This window comes from Medicago sativa, chromosome 8 (assembly GCF_051527215.1).
Source record: "Medicago sativa cultivar Bolivia chromosome 8, Bolivia_mono, whole genome shotgun sequence".
Lineage (NCBI taxonomy): Eukaryota > Viridiplantae > Streptophyta > Magnoliopsida > Fabales > Fabaceae > Medicago > Medicago sativa.
In genome coordinates, this window is record NC_140756.1 from 34,520,758 (window position 1) to 34,542,051 (window position 21,294).

At 35.9% G+C, this 21,294-nt stretch overlaps 2 protein-coding genes across 2 annotated transcripts; both read left to right on the forward strand.

The window, feature by feature from the left end:
- The first annotated feature begins 450 nt into the window (after positions 1-450).
- Positions 451-1,990, forward strand: LOC146898699 (uncharacterized). Its single transcript, XM_085736600.1, has 4 exons — positions 451-569; positions 640-1,274; positions 1,431-1,574; positions 1,695-1,990. The coding sequence occupies exons 1-4, from the start codon at positions 451-453 to the stop codon at positions 1,988-1,990; spliced, it is 1,194 nt and encodes a 397-aa protein (XP_085592726.1).
- An 8,367-nt stretch (positions 1,991-10,357) lies between these two features.
- On the forward strand, positions 10,358-13,647 carry LOC146898700 (uncharacterized). Its single transcript, XM_085736601.1, has 6 exons — positions 10,358-10,766; positions 10,817-11,292; positions 11,349-11,741; positions 11,826-11,872; positions 12,710-13,297; positions 13,347-13,647. Exons 1-6 carry the CDS (start codon positions 10,358-10,360, stop codon positions 13,645-13,647), a joined length of 2,214 nt encoding a protein of 737 aa, XP_085592727.1.
- The last annotated feature ends 7,647 nt before the right edge of the window (positions 13,648-21,294 follow it).

A 21,294-nucleotide genomic window follows, 5' to 3' on the forward strand; every position in this document is an offset into this window, starting at 1 on the left:
GCCTCATCCATCCAATTGGCCGATGTGTAGATGTATTCAGCCAACGCCGGGTGCATAGGTGGATACTCAGCTTGAGGCGGTGCTTGGTGCTGCTGATGGGGTGCCTCCGGTGGTGCCTGGTGCTGCTGGTGGTGCACTCTCGTTACCTTCTTCTCTAACCTGGCCCTTGTAGACTCGGTGATAGGCACTTGAGACATGAGAATCACATCCGCAGATTCCGGTAACACTACAGCTTCGTGACACAGCAGATTAATCAAACAAGAATGACCTAAAGCTGTATTTTTATGGATCATGTCATGAATGTTATAAGCTATCAACTTCCCGACATCCATCTATTCCTGCTCAGTTTGGGGTGACATTCCTTGCGGTTACTCGTTCCAAAAGTCTGAGGGGGCTTCTGGTGGTTTGATATCAATTTGGGATGCTTCTCGTGTTAATGTTTGGGAATCGATGGGCTTTGGTAATGTTCTGGTTGTTAAAGGTACCGTTATTCGAACTGCTGACGATTTTGTTATCGTTAATGTTTATGCACCCTGTGAATTAGCGGCCAAGAAGGAATTATGGGAAATGTTGAATTTACTTGTTCTTAATAATTTTGACTATTGTGTGTGTGTGTGGGGACTTTTATTTGGTACGCAGAGCTGATGAGAGGAAAGGAAGGGGTTCCGTGTTCACACAAGTGGATGCGGATATGTTTAATAAATTTATTCATGATAGTCTTCTTATTGATTTGCCTATATGTGGTCGTTTGTATACTTGGTTTAAAGGTGATGGGGTATCAATGAGTAGATTGGATAGATTTTTATTGTCAAACAAATGGTGTGAAAAATGGCCAAACAATATTCAGGTAGCTTATCAGAGAGGTCTTTCTGATCATGTTCCTATGATGTTACATGTCGAAGATGCAAATTGGGGACCTCGTCCTTTGTGGATGCTCAAATGTTGGTATGAATATACTGGTTATGCAGATTTTACCCGTGAAAAATGGGGTTCTTTTGTGTGTCATGGTTGGGGCGGCTTTGTTTTACAACATAAGTTGAAAATTATGAAAGCAAGTCTTAAAGAGTTGCATTATCAACACTGTCAAAATCTGGATGGAAAGATGTTGGAGGTTAAAAATAAAATATCTCATTTGGATTCCAAAGCAGAGATGTCAGCGTTGTTAGAACTGGTGGTGAAAGAGTTACATGAGTTATCAGTTAATTTACATTCAATTGCTCATGTTCAGAATAATGTTAATTGCCAAAAATCACGTATGAATTGGCTCCAGGAAGGTGATGCAAACTCTAAATATTTTCATGGATTTATGTCTAACCGGAGGCGTTAGAATGCTATTCGTTTACTTTCTGTCAATGGAGTTAGTGTGAATGGGGTACATAACACTCGTGCTGCTGTTTTTAATCATTTTGCTACTCATTTTAAGGCTATAGGGGCTAATCAACCGGGAGTGGAAAACCTTCAGTTTCGTAAATTATCTGGTGTTCAGGCAGGTACTTTAACAAAACCTTTTTCTCTTACGGAGGTGAAGCAGGCAGTATGGGATTGTGATAGTTATAAGAGCCCTGGACCTGATGGTATTAATTTAGGCTTCATCAAGGACTTTTGAGATTTACTTCACGAAGATTTAATGAGATTTTTGGTGGAATTTCATCAAAATGGGAAACTTACACAAGGTGTAAATTCAACTTTTATAGCTTTAATCCCAAAGGTGAACAGCCCGCAACGCCTTAATGATTTTAGGCCTATCTCTCTGGTTGGGTGTTTGTATAAGATTCTTCCCAAAGTTCTTGCTAATCGCCTTCGTTCGGTTGTAGGGAGTGTGGTGTCAGAGTCCCAATCGGCATTTATTAAAGGAAAACGGATATTAGATGGTATCTTGATAGCAAATGAGGCAGTTGACGAAGCGAAAAGTTTAAAGAAGGAGTTACTCTTGTTCAAAGTAGATTTCGAAAAGGCGTATGGCTCGATTGATTTAAAGTACCTGGATTAGGTAATGGCAGCCATGAATTTTCCTAGATTATGGAGGAAGTGGATTTCTGAATGTGTGGGAACGGAAACGACATCGGTTTTAATGAACGGGTGTCCGACGGATGAGTTTCCTATTGCGAAGGGTCTTCGTCAAGGAGATCGTTTGTCACCATTTCTTTACTCGTTGGCTGCAGAAGGGTTTAATGTTTTATGAATGCCGTGGTTGATGCAAATTTGTTCAGTGGGTATGGAGTAGGTCGCCTTAGTGAGGTCTAGTTGACTCACCTTCAGTTTGCGGACGACACTAATTATAGGTGAAAAGAGTTGGTTGAACGTCCGTACTATGCAAGCGGTGCTGCTTCTGTTTTAGGAGATTTCGTGTCTAAAGGTGAATTTCAACAAAAGCATGTTGACTGGTATAAATATTTCGGAATCTTGGTTATCAGAAGCTGCTCTGGTGATGAACTGTCGTAGGGGAACAATACATTTTGTCTATTTGGGGCTGCCTATTGGGGGTGATCTGCGGAAAATTTGTTTTTGGAAACCTGTTGTTGATCGAATTGTCTCTTGCCTGTCGTCGTAGAACAATAAGTTTCTTTCTTTCGGCGGCCGTCTGGTTCTTCTGAGGTTGTTCTGTCCTCTGTTCCAGTTTACTTTCTTTCCTTTTTCAAAGCCCCTGCATGTATAATTTCTTCTATTGAATCTATTTTTTTAAAAAAAATTTGGGGTGGGGGTGAGGATTTTAGGAAAATTGCATGGATAGATTGGGAGTCGATATGTACTCCAAAGGAGGACGGAGGTTTGGGGGTCAGGAGGGTGGGAGCTTTTAACCTGTCTTTGTTAGGTAAATGGTGTTGGAGGATGTTGATTGACAAGGAGGGATTGTGGTACCGAGTGTTGAAAGCTCGTTACGGCGAGGTGGGACGGCGGTTGAAGGAAGGGTGTTACATGTTAATATTTAATTTAATTATTGATAGAGCCAAACCGCAAGCGCACGGCCTATCGAAGTAATAGTAGTAAGTAGAGTATCGTTCCGCTAGGGAGTTGTGAATTCAATTAACTTTTAGAGAATGATTAGAAGAGAAGAAAGATTATGAAATAGGGGGTTAATTGCTGAAGATAAATAATAATAACAATAAAAGAGCCTTGGGATTATTAGTTTGTCATAACAACAAACCCTTCACTAGACAAGACCTAAACATCTAATTTCATGGTTTACACACTAATTTCTAAAGACCGGTTTCCCTTAGCCCCTCACCTTTCCGATGAAAGTCCGGTGAGAGTTTACTTCTAGCAACCAAGCCTATTTCACTGACATGATTACTAGAAGATGCATAGAGGATTGAAACTACTCTTTGTCTCAATAGTTGAAAAGACTATTTCACTGTTTTGCAACTATTGTCTAGATTCACTTGTTCCAACATCAAAGCTCCGCTCTCGCTTTATGAATTGATGTTTGGGATGATGGATTAACGATTATCAAACCCTTCGCTTTCGCTTCCACAGTTTGATAATTGTTAATCCACGTTAAGACGGTGAATCTAGATTAGAAATTAGGGTTACATAGAAATTAGGGTTTAGACATGTTTTGTTTAGGATTGAGTCATTAGACTCCCCAATAATCCTAAGACTAAGAAGTCTACTCACTAACGTTCATTGTAGACATGGGGGAAGAAGAGAGAAAACAGTAATATAAAAGAGCAATAATATAAAAGTGAACTTTTATTCCAAGAACAAAAGATGAATGTTTATGATGGAGTGCTACTCTATTTATAGCTTTACAATTGACTTAGAAACTAAGCTACTATAAGGGCAAAACAGTAAAGCTGCAACGGAGTAACTTGGGCTTGAAGAAAAGCAGCAAAAGTGGTCCTGGAGGGTGGCACGGCCGTGCCACATGTTGGCACGGGCCGTGCCAAGCTTCTGACTTGGTAGAGACATATTTTTGTCTCGTATCTTCGTATTCTTGTACTGTATTTGCTCCAGTCCTCTTTCTTTTGCTCCAAGACACCTTCCACCATATATTCGTTCCTAAAATATAATAAAATGCAATTTGAAGTAAAAGATTCAAAAAGGAAATAATATTAAAATAAAATAAAACCAAATCTAAATAAAACGATACTAAATAATGCATAAAACTAGACTAAATTATGACTCATCAAACTCCCCCACACTTGAATCTTTGCTTGTCCTCAAGCAAAAGGCAACAGACATAGCAGCAACAAAAGATTTGATTATGGCAATATTAAGAACATAAGTCTCAAAGAAAGGTTTTGTTCCAAGTACACTAATTACAATTCCAAATATTTCTCATGAACCTATTCTACCCAACATCAAGTCTCAAGTGAGTGTGTGTGTGCAGTCCAACCCTTTTCTTGCTCCTGTATAAGACAGATATTATGAGGAATAGGTTCTATCCTTAGTGCTAAAGTAACCGAGAAAAGTCCTTTCTTCATTTCATATAAGAGTGATGGGAATTTGAGTTAAAATTAAATTAGATTTAACAATTAAGCACAAGGGGCCGCAGATGCTTAGGGGCTATCTATCCTCGTAGGGAGTCTTCTCGGATGTAATTGTCCTTTCCCCCTAGATTCAAAAATCACCCTAAGTAGTGCTGCAAAATTATTGTTTGTTTCATCTCCGTGTAGGAAGTCTTTTTGGATGTAATTGTCCTTTCCCCCTAGCATTGATGAATTTGTTTCACTTTAGGTTCAAATTAAGGAGTCACCACCACAATTAGGAAGTTAGGATGTAATTGTCCTTTCCCCCACATGTTGGTGCCATTCTCCCGCCCCATTTAACATTAACAAATTAAGAAGAATATAACGATTAAGAACAATTGATTAATTTCCCACACAAACTTATATTACTTTTACTCTGAAGACTTTAAAGGGTCTAAGTTAACACTAAAGATAGAACGTGCTCCTTAAAATACCTATTCATACACTTGCTCAAGGATTGCAGCTGGGTGCTTTTCTCATTGGAGATTTTTCACAATAAAACAAGATGTGGGTATAGCAAGAACACAAGAAACACAAGAAACTACTTTCATGTATAAGAAACAACCTTTAAAGAAGAGACAAAACAAAAAATTTTATGCCATATTTTGCATTAAAAACAAGCTACTAATCATGCCTCTTGCTATAAAAACAGAACAAAAGAATAAAGTTCAAGGGAGTTTGGGAACACTACGACTCTAGACACTTTATTAGGCCCCCCCCACACTTAGGAGAAGCATTGTCCTCAATGATTCAAAAGAAAAAATAAAAGAAGAAGAAGAAGAGGAAGGGGAAGAAGAAGAAGAAGAAGAAGAAGGAGTAGAAGTAGAAGAAGAGGAAGAAGAAAAAGTAAAGGAAGAGGAAAGCTCACAATTTTATAAAGTCGACCTTTGGAGGTGAAGGTGTTGTATCATGTTTCAGAGCATTTGATTGTTTTCTTCATTTATTCGATTGCTCCTTTGGACATTGGTTCTTTCAACACCTTGTCTTTGTTGCTCGGTGCTTTATTCTTTGAACTTTGGTTTGCATCCATGCCCGCCGTTCATCATTATAGCTTCCACCGGCTTCTTGTTCATGGTGCAAGTTTGCACCTACCTCCTCTTCATTACCATCATCATCACGATCATTATGTACCTGTGGGTTAGTACCAACATAAAGCAAATTTTCCACCACCTCCGGATTAGTTGTGTCCGGATTAGGTAGAATAATCAAACAATAAGCTCTAATAATTCTCCATTCATGTTGGTAATTGTGAGTAGGTTCATGGGTTCTGAGGACAAAGTATTGATATTATACAAGTCTAGACAAAAAGTTTCCCTCTATCCTCTTGATCCCTTGATTCAAACTCACCCCAAACTTCCTAGCAAGAAAAGTGATGATTCCACCTACCATTATATCACTCTTATCATCCAGTTTCTTTTTAACAATTGAAACAAGTTAATCAAGCAAATAATAGCAAATGTTATATGATGGTTATAAAGCATAGCCCACAACAGCTCATTAATCCTCATCATTCCTACCTCTTTATTATGCATCCATGCCCATCTTTTGTTTTCATTAAACTCACCGACTTCATGGCCATGATATTCTTCCTCTTGGTGCAAGTTAGCACCTTCTCCCACATCATAGTGCAAGTTAGCATCGTCTCCTTCATCATCATCTTGCTCACTAAGAACCTGCACATCATCAACATACAACAAATTTGCTTCCACCTCGGTGGTAGTCCGAGATGGGTTAGGAAGTAAAAACATAATAGGCACATTAAGCTTTGAGTTGGTGATGGAGTGGTGGATGAGGTTTGATGAAATGTATAGCAATGAGGGTGTCCATGTGAAGTCTATTGTTTCCCTCAATTTGTTTGATCCCCTCATCCTTACCAATGCCAAAATGCCTACTTATGTATGTAATGATGCCACCCACCACTATATCTCCTTTACCGGCAGGTCTAGTACCGACAACGTCTAGGGTAATCAATCAGATAAAAGCAAGTGTTGACCGGGTGGTTGTGGAGCATTGCCCATAACATGAACTGCTCATCGGTTCTAGTGTTCCCAAAAGGCAGCTTGTTGGTAGTTATCCGATTTTAGGCTAGGGTCCAAGAATCATGAATATACCCCTCGTTTGCAAAACCTAAGGGATCACAAAAGTGCTGTAGAGACATATCATAATTAACATTCATTAACCAGAAAGAAACTCTATGCTTAGGGTTATCAAAATCCAACTTATTTTTAGTAAAAATAATTGAGTTGAGAAATTCATAAGTGAAATTTTCATAAACCCGCATAGGTTTCAACAAATCAGTCCAACCTAGCCTTCCTATGAGCCTATAAACATCAGCACTAAGCTCTAGCATATTCAAAGTATGAGAATCGGGATATCGAGAAGGATGCAAGGGTTTAGAGATTAGAATTTTAAACCTGTCCCGTTGCTTGTTGTCTCGAAATTGGATTCCATGATTCTTTGCTTGTGCTTGCTTCTTTGAGGGAAGACCTCCGAAAGAGCTTGCTGGTTTCTTACCACTTCTTCTTGAAGCCATATGACCTTTGGTGTGGATTGGTTTTGAAGGTTTAGGGTTTGGGAAGATATTTGGTGGAAAGGATTGGTTTAGGGTTGGAGTTTATGTTTTAGTAAGGTTGATGGGTTTGGTTATGGAGATTTGTTGAGAATTTGTGGTTGTTAGGTTTAATGGAGAATAAGGTTTTGGTGAATTATAGGTTTGGGTGGATGAAAGTTATTTTTGATGGGAGGGTTTGGTTTAGGATGAAGTTTAGAATTGTTTGGTGAAATAATTGAGTGGATTGGTGAAGATTTGATGGAGATATGAAGGTTTGAGGTTTGAAGGTTATGGAGGTTTAGAGAGAGATTTAGGAGATGAAAGAGGTTTGTGTTGGAGAATGAATGGAGAAGAAGAGAAAAATTGGGTTTATAGAAGGCTAGAGGTCGGGCACGGCCGTGCCACCCTTGGCACGGGCCGTGCCAACTTTCTGTGGGTCTTGGCCAATTTTGCTTCAAAAACACTGGCACGGCCGTGCCAACCTTAGCACGGGCCGTGCCAACCTTCTGGTCAGGGGGCTTCAAAATTTTCAGTTTTTCTTGAATCATACTTGGACAATTACCTACAAAACAACTTAAAACAAAGAAAAACAAACAAAACAAAAGCAATTAAATGCGTGGGTTGCCTCCCACGAAGCGCTCGTTTAATGTCATTAGCTTGACGATCAAAAGGTTTCTCTATCCGATACCTAATCTCTCACTAAGGGACAATGGCATTAAACTAATATTCTCCCCCAAATCACATGTGGTTCTTTCTATAGTCTTGGATCCTATGAAATATGGTATAGAAAAACTCTCTGGATCCTTAAGTTCAGATGACAATTTGCTTTGAATGATTGCAATGGATTTCCTAAACTGCTCATCTAACTTGGACTCATCAAACCCTTGTGGGAAATGAATTTTTGGATCATAAGGTGGTGATATGTGAGGCTCTCCACTTTCTACTACAACTTTCTCACTTTGTGGCTTTTCACTCTCAACCTCAACCTCAATTTTCTTGGTTTCCACAACGGGGTCTTCTAATTTCTTACCATCCCTAGGTGTATTTATTAGGCTTTTGGGGTTGGTTTCAGCTTGACTCGGGAAGACTCCGGAGGGTTGTGGGGAAGAGGCTACTTGTTGGGCTACTTGAGGGATTTGAGTCTCAAGCATTTTGTTGTGAGTAGAAAGAGAATCCACATTTGCGGAAAGCCTATTGAGAGAGTCATTCAAAATTCCAGCTTTGACTTTAAACTCTTGGTTATGCCTAATGTTATCTAATTCAAAATTTTCTATCAAAAGTTCCAAGTCGGATTTTTGAGAGACTCTTTGGTTGTTTGCAAAACCGGGTGGTGATGTTTGTTGTCCAAAAAGATTTTGAGGGGTTTGAAAAAAAATTTGACTATTCCTAAACCCATAGTTTACCTGCTCGGGACTTCTAACAACACTACCTAGTTGACATTCAACACCAGTGTGACCAAAAATTTCATAAGCTTTACAAGGTGGTGAAAGGGGAGAAAAGGTCCATTGATAAAGGTTTTGAGCCATGCCTGAAATCAAAACAGTTAGAGATATAATAGAAAAAGAGAAAGAGAGAGAGAGAGAGAAAGATATTTTTTTTTTTTTTTTCTTATAAATATATATATATTTGAAACAAATATAAAACGAAAATAGAATAAAATAGAATAAAGTAAAGATTTTTTTTTTTTTTTTTTTGAAAGAAATATAAAAACAACAACGAAAAAGATTTTTTTTTTTTTTTTTTTTGGTCTAATCACTATTAAAAAGTTAATCAAATTACGACAACTCCCCGGCAACGGCGCCAAAAACTTGATAGAGCCAAACCGCAAGCGCACGGCCTATCGAAGTAATAGTAGTAAGTAGAGTATCGTTCCGCTAGGGAGTTGTGAATTCAATTAACTTTTAGAGAATGATTAGAAGAGAAGAAAGATTATGAAATAGGGGGTTAATTGCTGAAGATAAATAATAATAATAATAAAAGAGCCTTGGGATTATTAGTTTGTCATAACAACAAACTCTTCACTAGACAAGACCTAAACATCTAATTTCATGGTTTACACACTAATTTCTAAAGACCGGTTTCCCTTAGCCCCTCACCTTTCCGATGAAAGTCCGGTGAGAGTTTACTTCTAGCAACCAAGCCTATTTCACTGACATGATTACTAGAAGATGCATAGAGGATTGAAACTACTCTTTGTCTCAATAGTTGCAAAGACTATTTCACTGTTTTGCAACTATTGTCTAGATTCACTTGTTCCAACATCAAAGCTCCGCTCTCGCTTTATGAATTGATGTTTGGGATGATGGATTAACGATTATCAAACCCTCCGCTTTCGCTTCCACAGTTTGATAATTGTTAATCCACGTTAAGACGGTGAATCTAGATTAGAAATTAGGGTTACATAGAAATTAGGGTTTAGACATGTTTTGTTTAGGATTGAGTCATTAGACTCCCCAATAATCCTAAGACTAAGAAGTCTACTCACTAACGTTCATTGTAGACATGGGGGAAGAAGAGAGAAAACAGTAATATAAAAGAGCAATAATATAAAAGTGAACTTTTATTCCAAGAACAAAAGATGAATGTTTATGATGGAGTGCTACTCTATTTATAGCTTTACAATTGACTTAGAAACTAAGCTACTATAAGGGAAAAACAGTAAAGCTGCAACGGAGTAACTTGGGCTTGAAGAAAAGCAGCAAAAGTGGTCCTGGAGGGTGGCACGGCCGTGCCACATGTTGGCACGGGCCGTGCCAAGCTTCTGACTTGGTAGAGACATATTTTTGTCTCGTATCTTCGTATTCTTGTACTGTATTTGCTCCAGTCCTCTTTCTTTTGCTCCAAGACACCTTCCACCATATATTCGTTCCTAAAATATAATAAAATGCAATTTGAAGTAAAAGATTCAAAAAGGAAATAATATTAAAATAAAATAAAACCAAATCTAAATAAAACGATACTAAATAATGCATAAAACTAGACTAAATTATGACTCATCAATTATCATTATGTAGAACCTATTAGTTAGCCTGCTTATTAGTATTCTATTCAATTGTATTTATACATGTTGATTAGTCTTCTCTTTATTTTAGTGTATAAATAAACCTGTTATGTACCTTTACAGAAATATCAATGAGAATTATATCACTCTTGTCTTTCTACATTATATTGTGTTCAAAATATTAACATGGTATCAGTTGTCAATCCATTCATCAATTTCTCTTGTTGATCGATTCATCTCATGAATCCTCTTGATTATTCAATTTCTGAATTTTTATCTTCAATTTTCATTCCGCTGTTCGTTTGATTCCTTGATTATTTGATTTCTTTTATCTCAATGGAGAATCCACCATTTTCTGATTTTGCAACCAATCCTTCAAATCCTTACTACTTGCATCCTAATGAAAATCCATCGCTTGTTCTTGTTACTCCATCATTGGATAACAAGAATTACCAGACTTGGTCGCGATCTATGTGGGTCGCCTTAATTTCCAAGAACAAATTAAAATTTGTTGATGGCACCCTAAATCCTCCTCCTGTTTCAGATCTCCTTCATGAACCATGGTTAAGATGTAACAACATGGTTCTGTCTTGGCTTCAACGATGTAATTTTGAAACCAATGGGAAATCAATCATTTGGTGTGATCGAGCCTCCGTGGTTTGGAAGCGATTGGAGAACCGTTTTGCACAGGGTAATATTTTCAGAGTTGCTGATACTCTTAAGGAATTGGCTAAATATCAACAAGGTAATCTTGATATCTCCTCCTATTTTACACAATTAACCACTTTTGGGAAGAAATTCAGAACTTCCGACCAATTCGTGATTGCACTTGTGCCATCCCTTGCACATGTGGTGTTGCTTCTGATCTCAAAAAGTATAATGAGTACGACAAAGTAATTAAGTTTTTGAAAGGTTTGAATGAGCAATATGCACATGTGCGCTCTCAGATTATGCTAATTGCTCCTTTGCCTGACTTGGATAAGAATTTTTCTCTTATACTTCAACAAGAAAGACAAACACATATTCCTGTTTTTGGTGAAATCCATGTTGATCAACAATCAGCTGTTAATCAAGTTCAGCAAACCAATTCTAACAAAGGTTTTGCTCGTGGTGGTTCTTCTAGCTATAGAGGTCGAGGTAGAGGATCTTATAATGGAACAAGAGGACAGAATCAAGGCATTACTTGCACTTGTACTAATTGTGGAAGGCATAATTTTACAGTTGAGACTTGTTTCCTTCTCCATGGCTATCCTTCTAGTGTCAAAACAAAGGTCCTAAGTCAACGAATCTTGCGGTTTTTGAACAAAAGTATACTGATGCTGTCCAGAACCAAGGATCTGTTCACAATCCTTCACTGAATTCTATCCAAGAGCAATATAATCAGATTTTGCAGCTTCTACAACATTCAAATTTGCAAGCTTCAACATCAAACACCATTTCTACTATGCCTCAACCTATTGTCAATTCAGTTATCTCACTTCCTGCAGCTTATACTTCCACATCCACTCCCATAATTGGTAAGAAATCTACTCTTTGGGTCATAGACTCAGGAGAAATTGATCATATCACTCACTGTTTGCAAAATTGTTCTTTCTACAACATTCCACCTATCTCCATGTCACTTCCAAATGGTAATAAAATAGTGACAACCATAGCAGGCACAGTATCCTTATCCAATTCACTTATCCTTCATAATGTTTACTTCATTCCTGATTTCAACGTCAATTTATTTTCAATATCTCAATTTTTGAAAACTTCTAATGTCAGTTTCTTGTTTTCTATTGATACATGTTCTATTGTACAGATTTTCAACCAGATAATGATTGGTACAACTAAGAAGTTTGGAGGACTGTATGTATCGGATTCTTCACTGCTAAATAAATCTCAAAATCATAGTTCAGTTTCTGCTTTAATTTGTAATTCTGTTTTTCCAAGTCAACTGATTCTGCCAATGTTTGGCATTATAGATTGGGTCACATTTCTGATTCCATACACAAATGTATTTCCATTCAGTTTCCCATTGTAAAATACACCAGTACCCACTCTCCTTGTGATATATGCCATTATGCAAAACATAATTTCCTCATAGTCTTACTAATTCCACTCAAATATTTGATATACTACATGCTGATATTTGGGGACTCTATGCTACCCCTTTTGTTTTCGGATTTAAATATTTTTTTAACCTTGGTTGATGACTTTAGTAGATTTACATGGGTCATATTTATGAAATGTAAAGGTGAAACAAGAAATCATCTCATGAATTTCATTTCTTTCATTGATACTCAATTCCATAAGAAACTTAAATGCTTGAGAAGTGATAATGGACTTGAGTTTTTCATGCCTTCATTTTATCTTTCTAAAGGCATCATTCATCAACGGTCTTGCGTTGAGACTCCTCAACAAAATGGTATAGTAGAAAGGAAGCATCAATATATCACCAACAACCATTAATCGAATCCCAACTCCCCTTCTACAGAATAAATCCCCATATGAATGTCTTCACTAACAACCACCTTCTTTAATTCACCTAAAAGTCTTTGGCTTCCTTCCTTTTGCCTCCACCGTCCAAAGTCATAGAACCAAATTTGATTTTAGAGCAAGAAAATAAGTTTTTCTTGGATATAGAGAAGGTACCAAGGGTTACCTTCTTTATGATCTTCATTCACATGAATTTTTCTTATCAAGAAATGTCATCTTTCATGAATCATCTTTTCCATTTTCTACATTGCATGAACGATGTTCCCCTAATTCCTCTACACCTTATGTCTCCATTGATAATTCACATCTTTCTTTCTATCATGAACCCATCCAATCATCTGTTATCCCAAATTCTCCTTTTCCTCTCTCTCAAAACCTTGATAATTCTGATACTTCTACAATACATAAGTCTACTTCTGCTGATGCTACATCTTCTGCAACAGCTATTCCAGATCAGACCACAACAGATGTACCTATTCGACGGTTTGCACGACCTAAAACAACAACGACATATCTTAAAGATTATCACTGCAGTCTCCTTACTTCTTCTGAATCACAATTACTCTCTGACTCAGGTAAATCTGCATATCCTCTCTCTTCTGTTTTGACATATGATCATTGCACTCCTTCATATAAAAAAATTTGTCTAACTGTTTCTTCTAACCCTAAACTTAAGACCTATAATCAAGCTTGTAAGTTTGAATGTTGGAAAGAAGCTACGAAAGCTGAGTTACACGCTCTTGCAGCCACAAATACTTGGTCAATTGTTGATTTACCACCAGGAAAAGTTCCAATGCAAGTGTGTTTACAAAACTAAATACGACTCTGATTGTTCTCTTGAAAGGCATAAAGCGTGTTTAGTTGCAAAGGGTTATACTCAAATGGAAGGAGTTGATTACTTTGATACTTTTTCACCGGTTGCAAAAATGACTACAGTTAGAACATTATTTTCTTTGGAAGCCACCAATGGGTGGTTTCTTGAGCAACTTGATGTCAATAATGCATTTCTCCATTGTGACCTCAATGAAGAAGTTTACATGGTGTTACCCCCTGGCCTGAAGCTTCAAAATTCAGATTCTAATGATCTTAAAGTTTTTCGGTTAAATAAGAGTCTCTATGGCTCAAAGCAAGCTAGTAGGCAATGATATGCCAAACTTTCTGCAGCCTTGGTTTATCTCGGTTACACTCCTTATGTTGCTAATTTTTCTTTGTTCACCAAGCTAAAAGGTACCAATTTTACTGCCTTATTAGTTTATGTGGACGACATGGTTTTATCCGGAAATGATTATGCTGAAATTCAGCATGTTAAGCAGTTTTTGGATCAAAAATTTCGCATCAAAGACCTTGGGAAGCTAAGATTTTTTCTAGGCTTGGAAATAGCAAGATCAAACAAAGGAATTTTGGTGAATCAACGCAAATATACTCTTGAGCTTCTTGAAGATAGTGGTCACATGGCTGTTAAGCCTAGTTCCACACCTTATGATACCTCCTTAAAGTTGCATAATTCTGATTCTCCTCCATATCATGATGAATTCTCCTTCAGAAGTTTGATAGGTAGACTTCTCTATTTGACACTCACGCGGCCTGACATTGCTTTTGCTGTTCAACAACTTAGTCAGTTTGTTTTCAAGCCCCGTGAAGTCCACTTTCAAGCTGCCACAAAGATTCTGAAGTATCTCAAGAACTCTCCAGCCAAAGGGTTATTTTATTCATCTTCATCTTCCGTTAAACTTGCAAGTTTTGTTGATTCATATTGGGCTAGCTGTCCCACTACTAGACGATCTGTCTCCGGGTTTTGTGTGTTTCTTGGCTCTTCCCTCATCTCATGGAAGTCTAAGAAGCAAACAACTGTTTCTAGATCGAGCTCTGAATCTGAGTATAGAGCCTTGGCCAGCCTTACTTGTGAATTACAATGGCTCTCCTATTTGTTCAAGGATCTTCATATCAACTTTCAACAACCAACTTCAGTATATTGTGACAATAAATCAGCCATATATCTTGCTCATAATCCAACATTTCATGACAGAACAAAACACATTGAGATTGATTGTCATGTTGTGCGCGAAAAAATTCAAAGTGGTCTCATTCATCTCATACCCGTGCCATCTTCTTCTTAAATAGAAGATTTGTTGACAAAACCACTTCTGTCTCCAGCTTTCAATTCATTGGTTTCCAAGCTTGGCCTTTGTGATCGTCATAGTCTAGCTTGCGGGGGATGTTACATGTTAATAACCTATTAGTTAGCCTGCTTATTAGTATTCTATTCAATTGTATTTATACATGTTGATTAATTAGTCTTCTCTTTATTTTAGTGTATAAATAAACCTATTATGTACTTTACAGAAATATCAATGAGAATTATATCACTCTTGTCTTCTACTTTCTACTGTGTTCTAAATATTAACAAAGGGGGCAGCCATTGCTCTCCGTGCTGGCGTGCGTTGGGGAGGATCCGTGAAGGGGTGGGTGAGGGTGTAGGGAGGTGGTTTGATGAGAAAATTCGTCGGGTAGTCGGAGTGGAAGGAATACTTTATTTTGGTATGATAACTGGGTGGGGGAAATCTCGTTGAGGTACAAATTTCCCCGGCTTTTTGATTTGGCGGTGAATAAGGAGTCTACGGTGGAGGAGATGTCGAGGCTAGGATGGATGGATGGATGGATGGTGGGAGGGGGTGGGTGTGGCGCCTTCGTTTGTTGGCGTGGGAGGAGGAGAGCGTGAGGGAGTGTTCTCTGTTGTTTCACAATGTTGTTTTGCAGGAAAATGTTTCTGATACTTGGAGGTGGTTGCTAGATCATGTTCATGGATATTCAGTGCGAGAAGCCTACCGCTTCATTACAAGTAATGGCGTTCCAGTGGATAGGTCGGTGATAGATGACGTTTGGCATAAGCTCATTCCGTCAAAGGTGTCTCTGTTCGTGTGGCGTTTACTTAGAAACAGACTTTCTACTAAGGACAATTTGATGTGGCGGCGTGTTCTCCAAATCACAGAATTGACATGTGCGTCAGGATGTGGGGACACAGATATGACATCTCATTTATTTTTAGGTTGTGACATTTTTGGCTCTCTTTGGTATCATGTTTGGCATTGGTTGGGAATTTCTTCAGTTTCCTCAGGTGACATTCGATTTCATCTTAACCAGTTTACAAGTATGCCGGGTTTGCCTCGAGTTACTCATTCATATTTAAGACTTATTTGGTTTGCTTCTGTTTGGACCATTTGGAAGGAAAGGAATAACCGAGTATTCCACAATACGGTGTCTGCTCCTTCTGTTTTAGCTGAAAAGGTTAAATTGCATTCTTTCTTATGGCTGAAATCGAATAAAGAAAATTTTAGCTATAGGTATCATGATTGGTGGAAACACCCTCTTCTTTGTATGGGGGTTCACATCTAAGCTGTTTTGTTTTCTGGTGGGTGTCAGTTTATCCACTGACTCCTTAATCTTGCAAGCATTGTAAATATTTTTGGTTGGTTCATTCTTTGCATGTCTTGTGCATGGTGAATCAATTATGTGGGTAATATATATCATTTTAGCTTGTTAAAAAAAATATAAATATATATATATATATATATTATTAAAGATGTGGGGGAGACTGCACCCCCCTTGTCCCTCCGCCAATGAGCTCACCGGACCGGATATGAAAGCAAACTATGGCAAAAGGAAGTTGAACCTGGGATAGATAACAAAATAGAGTAACTTTACCATTTAACTAGATTGACTTGTGTCACAAAGTTACAAAAGAAACTCACGCCATTTGCCATCATATCAAATCTATTTATATATAACTATACTAGTATAGACAGACACCACTTCAAGCACGGGTTAGAATTTCGTTTGAGTTAAGGGAGATAATATCGTGCAAAGTTACTCTTTAGTCTTCAAAAATTTATCCAATCCACCACAAAATTCCCCAATTACCTACAACTGCAGTAAGTTTCCGTTCGAAATAGTTTTCTAAATCAGTTAAACAAATTTAAAAAGTGATTCACCCGATCTAAACTCATAAACTTATATTTAGAAAATTTGGATTAAGATGCAGTATCATTCTCACTTGTGTAATTCTGTGGAATCCAATGTGTCGATACACACCAATGCTAACTCCAAAAGTCCCATTAATGGTGGTATCATATCCTGGTTCAACATTGTGGCGGAGCGAGATTAATTCTCGGTGGTTGAACACAAACGGGGAGTGTCACACTTAATGAAGAGATGTTAATGTGTCAAGTATGAGTAATTTCATACTGGATGCAAGAGTAGATTTGAGCAACATCTAAATGAGATAAGTCATATACATACCTAATTCCTTAAAACTTTGGATGAAGATGTGACGTCAAACTCATCCGTGTCTTCCTCTTAACATAATAAGATGATACAACTCAATGTAACTTCCACAGAAGTCTCAACATTATGATGATTTGTTTTGTTAGTTACATTTTAACTTTGACAAACTTTGCAAAATTTTAAATTAGTTATTAATTGTGTAATAGTTTAAATAAACGTATTAGTTGTTTTTCTTAAGAAAAACTGAAAGTTTATTTCGATAAAATTAATTATTTTTTGGACATATTCGGAAACAAAAAATAGATTTAAATATGTTACAGAATTTTATTTCTAGAAGTTATTTTATTAAATAAAATTGATGACAGATAAATATATTAGAAATTTAAATAAAGAGATTTTGTTTATTTGAGCTTTTTTTATTAATTTTTTTTTTGGACTCGTTCATAATAATGTATTTTGAGAAAATTCGGTAATGTTTTTTTGGCAATGTTATTTTTTGTAAAACGATCTACAACACAACAAAAAAAGGCATGTTCTTGAAATCAAATTAACTATTATACTAGGGATGGCAATTGGACTAAGGTCTGATGGGTACTCGCAAAAAATACCTATAATGAGTAGGATATAACCCTGAATTCATGGATCTGGGCTTGGGCGCGGGTAATTACCCACATATTTAAAAGGATATATAACCCACATACTTCCCAGGCGCAACCAGCATATACATATTTATATAATATGATAAATAAATTATTTATTTTTGCTGTATAATTAATTAATTTATTTAGCTATATATTTAATTCTAAACCTAAATCTAAAAACTAATTAATATTAACCACTACCTCTTGCTGGTGTACAATTTTTTAGGGACATTTTGAATGTTTTTTATTTGACAAAATACTACGATTTGTACTATTTTATGAGTTGATTTGAAATTTTCTGGACCATAGTTTTATTTCAATTGTGATGTTTTTGTTGTCTTTCATAATTAAAGTGCGGATAATGGGTGTGGGTATGGGCACTTAGGGGTCCATAGGGTTTGGGGAAGACAACTAAAGTTGTTGCCCACGAGTGTACGGGTTCAGATACGAGTATTTTTTACAAACGCAAGTATGAGGAAGGGTATTTTAGTACCCTACTTATAGGGTAACTATTGCCATCCCTATATTATACCGTCCTCGTGAGCTTAGCTCAATTGGTAAGGACAATGCATAATATATGCTAGGTCCGGGGTTCAAACTCCAGCCACCACCAAACAAAAACAAAAAAAAGAACTACTGTACCGATTTTTTTTAGAATTTCACAAACATGCAACAAGGAAAATAGTTACCATATAGACTATTCAACAATCATCCAACTTAAACAACTTACAACGCCAACATTTACATATTATCTTAAGTTTACAATATAATCATCTATTATTTCAAACAAATTTAAAGCTTACAATTGACATATATCTTACAACTTGAAAGTTAGTAGTTACTGTCATGATTATCTCTTGAGAAATGATATTTGCATAACTAATTGGTGATAACTTTCTATTTCATTCTCACGTTATGTTTTTACTCTCTCTCTCTCTCTCTCTCTCTCTCTCTCTCTCTCTCTCTCTCTCTCTCTCTCTCTCTCTCTCTCTCTCTCTCTCTCTCTCTATTGTTTTGGTTTTCGCGTTAATATCTACTTTTGTTTGTAAATTTATAGTTGTCTCATAAGTTGTCATACAAATGGTTGTTCAAATAACACACCTCTTATTTCTCACATGCCAAAGAAATAAAATAAAAAAGCTAAGCAAAGTTCCAGTAAAAATAATAAAGAAGCGAAAAAAAAATTCTCCTTCAAACTCAACTCTACTTTTTTTTATTCTCCATGAATATTATTGCAAGTTAGGGATCTAAACCAAACAAAATAAAATACAAAATAATCAACAACACAAATATGAAAGAAGAAAAAATGATTCGTCTCTACTTTGTCTATTCACACTCCACAACCACAATATACCTGAAAATACCAACAAAATAATAATAATATAGATAGAATATGTGTGTGTGTCTCAGTTTACATCATGAATGAATCAGACACGAATTATTCAATATTCAAAAGACTATGCTCCATGATTCTCTGACGGGTTGATCACAAAGATGTTAACAAATTTTGATGAAATGACAATTCTTTTCAAGTTTGATACTGTAAGAAAGAAATATGCACCTGTAAATAATGAAAAAAATATAGACAATATATATATATATGGGGGAAAAAATCAACAAATTACATTTAGAACCAACAAAACATATGTTGCAAAATTGAATATCCTTAAAGCATATGATTGACTTACAAATCAAAAGGTGACACATGTTACATTATAACTGGTTTATTAAATTAAAATGTAACAGTATACTACAATTTCATTGACTTTCTTACAAACAAATATGTGTCATTGACCGCGTGTAATCTATAATTCAACTCCTAAAGACCTAGGCGAATTCATTTAACTCTGATTGGTCGATAATTAAAATAAATGAGTAATGACTTATTTTGATTGGATGAAGATCAAAACAATGAAGTACATATAAAAATATCGAGTTTGATGACACTATAAGAAAGGAATATGCATATGCATATGTAAAAAGTGAAAGAAATATATACTATATATAGGGGGAAAATCAGCAAATTACATTTAGAACCCACAAAACATATGATGCAAAACCTGTTATCCCTAAAACATATGATTGGCTTAAAAAATTAAAAGGTGACACATGTTACATTCTAACTAGTTTACGGATTAAAATGCGACATTGTGCTACAATTTCATTGGCTTACTTGTTAACATACATGTGTCATTCACCACATGTAATTTACCAATCAACTCCTAAAGACCTATGACAATTCGCTTAACTCTGATTGATTGATAATTAAAACAAATGAGTAATGACTCACTTTGATTGCTTGAAAATCAAAGTATTCAATATGATATAAAAAAAAAATTGTTTCTAAACAAATGTTTCTTTACATTATATGCTAATTTAATGTGTATTATTTTACCTCTAATTTCCTATTGTATCATGAAATGGTTATAGATGCAATTTATGATTCTGTAACCAGTAATTTACTCCTTTTGTCATAAGCCATTTAGACAGTCATGATATGTGGTCTATATAATAGAATTAGTATGTAGATCTGTGTCAAGAACATGTTAGAATGTTGTCAAGCTTAAGAGAGAAAATATTATGAATTATCAAGAGTTAGTTAAATTCCAACATTGGATAAAAAGATTGGAAGTTCACAACAATTAATTAAAAAACTGATATTAAGCCTTAAAATTTTAGATGAAGATGTGATATCATTCTCATTTAATTAAGTTCCTCTTGCTTGCCTATAATCCAACCATCGTCTTTTAAGGCATCATTAAAAGAGGTTGGTTTAATCATTGATAGTTATCAAATTGAAGAAATTTGAAATAATAGAGGTTGAATAAAAAAATGTTTCCTTGAAAATAAAAATTGCATGAAAGTGAATGACATCTAAATTAAGATTAAAAAAAATCAAACAAATGACACCAAAAAGCTAACAAAATAAACCATCATAGTGTTGCAACTTCTAGTGGATCCAACATTGAATTGTATCATTGCATTAGGTTAAGAGAAACCATATAAATTATTTGTGTTGTCCATGAAGTTATAAGAATGGGTTGAGTTTATGGTAATTTTATGAGTTTGTTGAAGGAGTTAGATCTTTTTCAATAATCAATTTACCAAAAAAAAAAAATAGACTCAATAAAAAAAGTTATAACATTTAAAAATGTCTAATAAACATGTATTTTATCAACTCAACATAAGACATCAATTTTTTTCTATGGTTAAATCATACAAAAGACCAAAATAAAAGAGTTTGAAATAATAGTGATTGAATAAAAATATATTGCAAGAAAGCAACCAATATCAAAAAACTTAAATTCAATATAAAAATTAAACAAATAACTTAAAAAACTAACAAACTAGTTCATCAACTTTCAGAGTTCTTGGAACACATAAATGGGTTGAATTATCACAAGAGCAATCACATAAGTGAGATTGACACCACATCTTCATCAAAAATCTTAAGGCATTAAGTATATGGGTCACCTCACTTATATGTTTCTCAACATCTACTCTTGCGTTCAATGTAAAACTTTAAGTTACGATTGACACATTAACATATGTCCCTTAACTGTGAGATTTTATGTGTTTGTGATCTACTAGCATAGCCAAATAAGATCAGACGGAGGCACAACATGGTAAAACCACTAATTTCTATATATAGTCATATCCTCACAACTCCAAAACCACTTAATCAATTGCAACTATCTCTCTTGAGTCTTGTAACCTCTCTTTTGACTAGTTTCTTCAGATTAAAGATTTTTCTAAGACTCATTTTGATCTTTGAGTCATAGATTGCTAGTGTGCCATAGGGATTGTATATTGGTTTCATTCAAGAAAATTGATTAGGAATCAAGGGTCCAAAGTGAATAGAGTGATTTC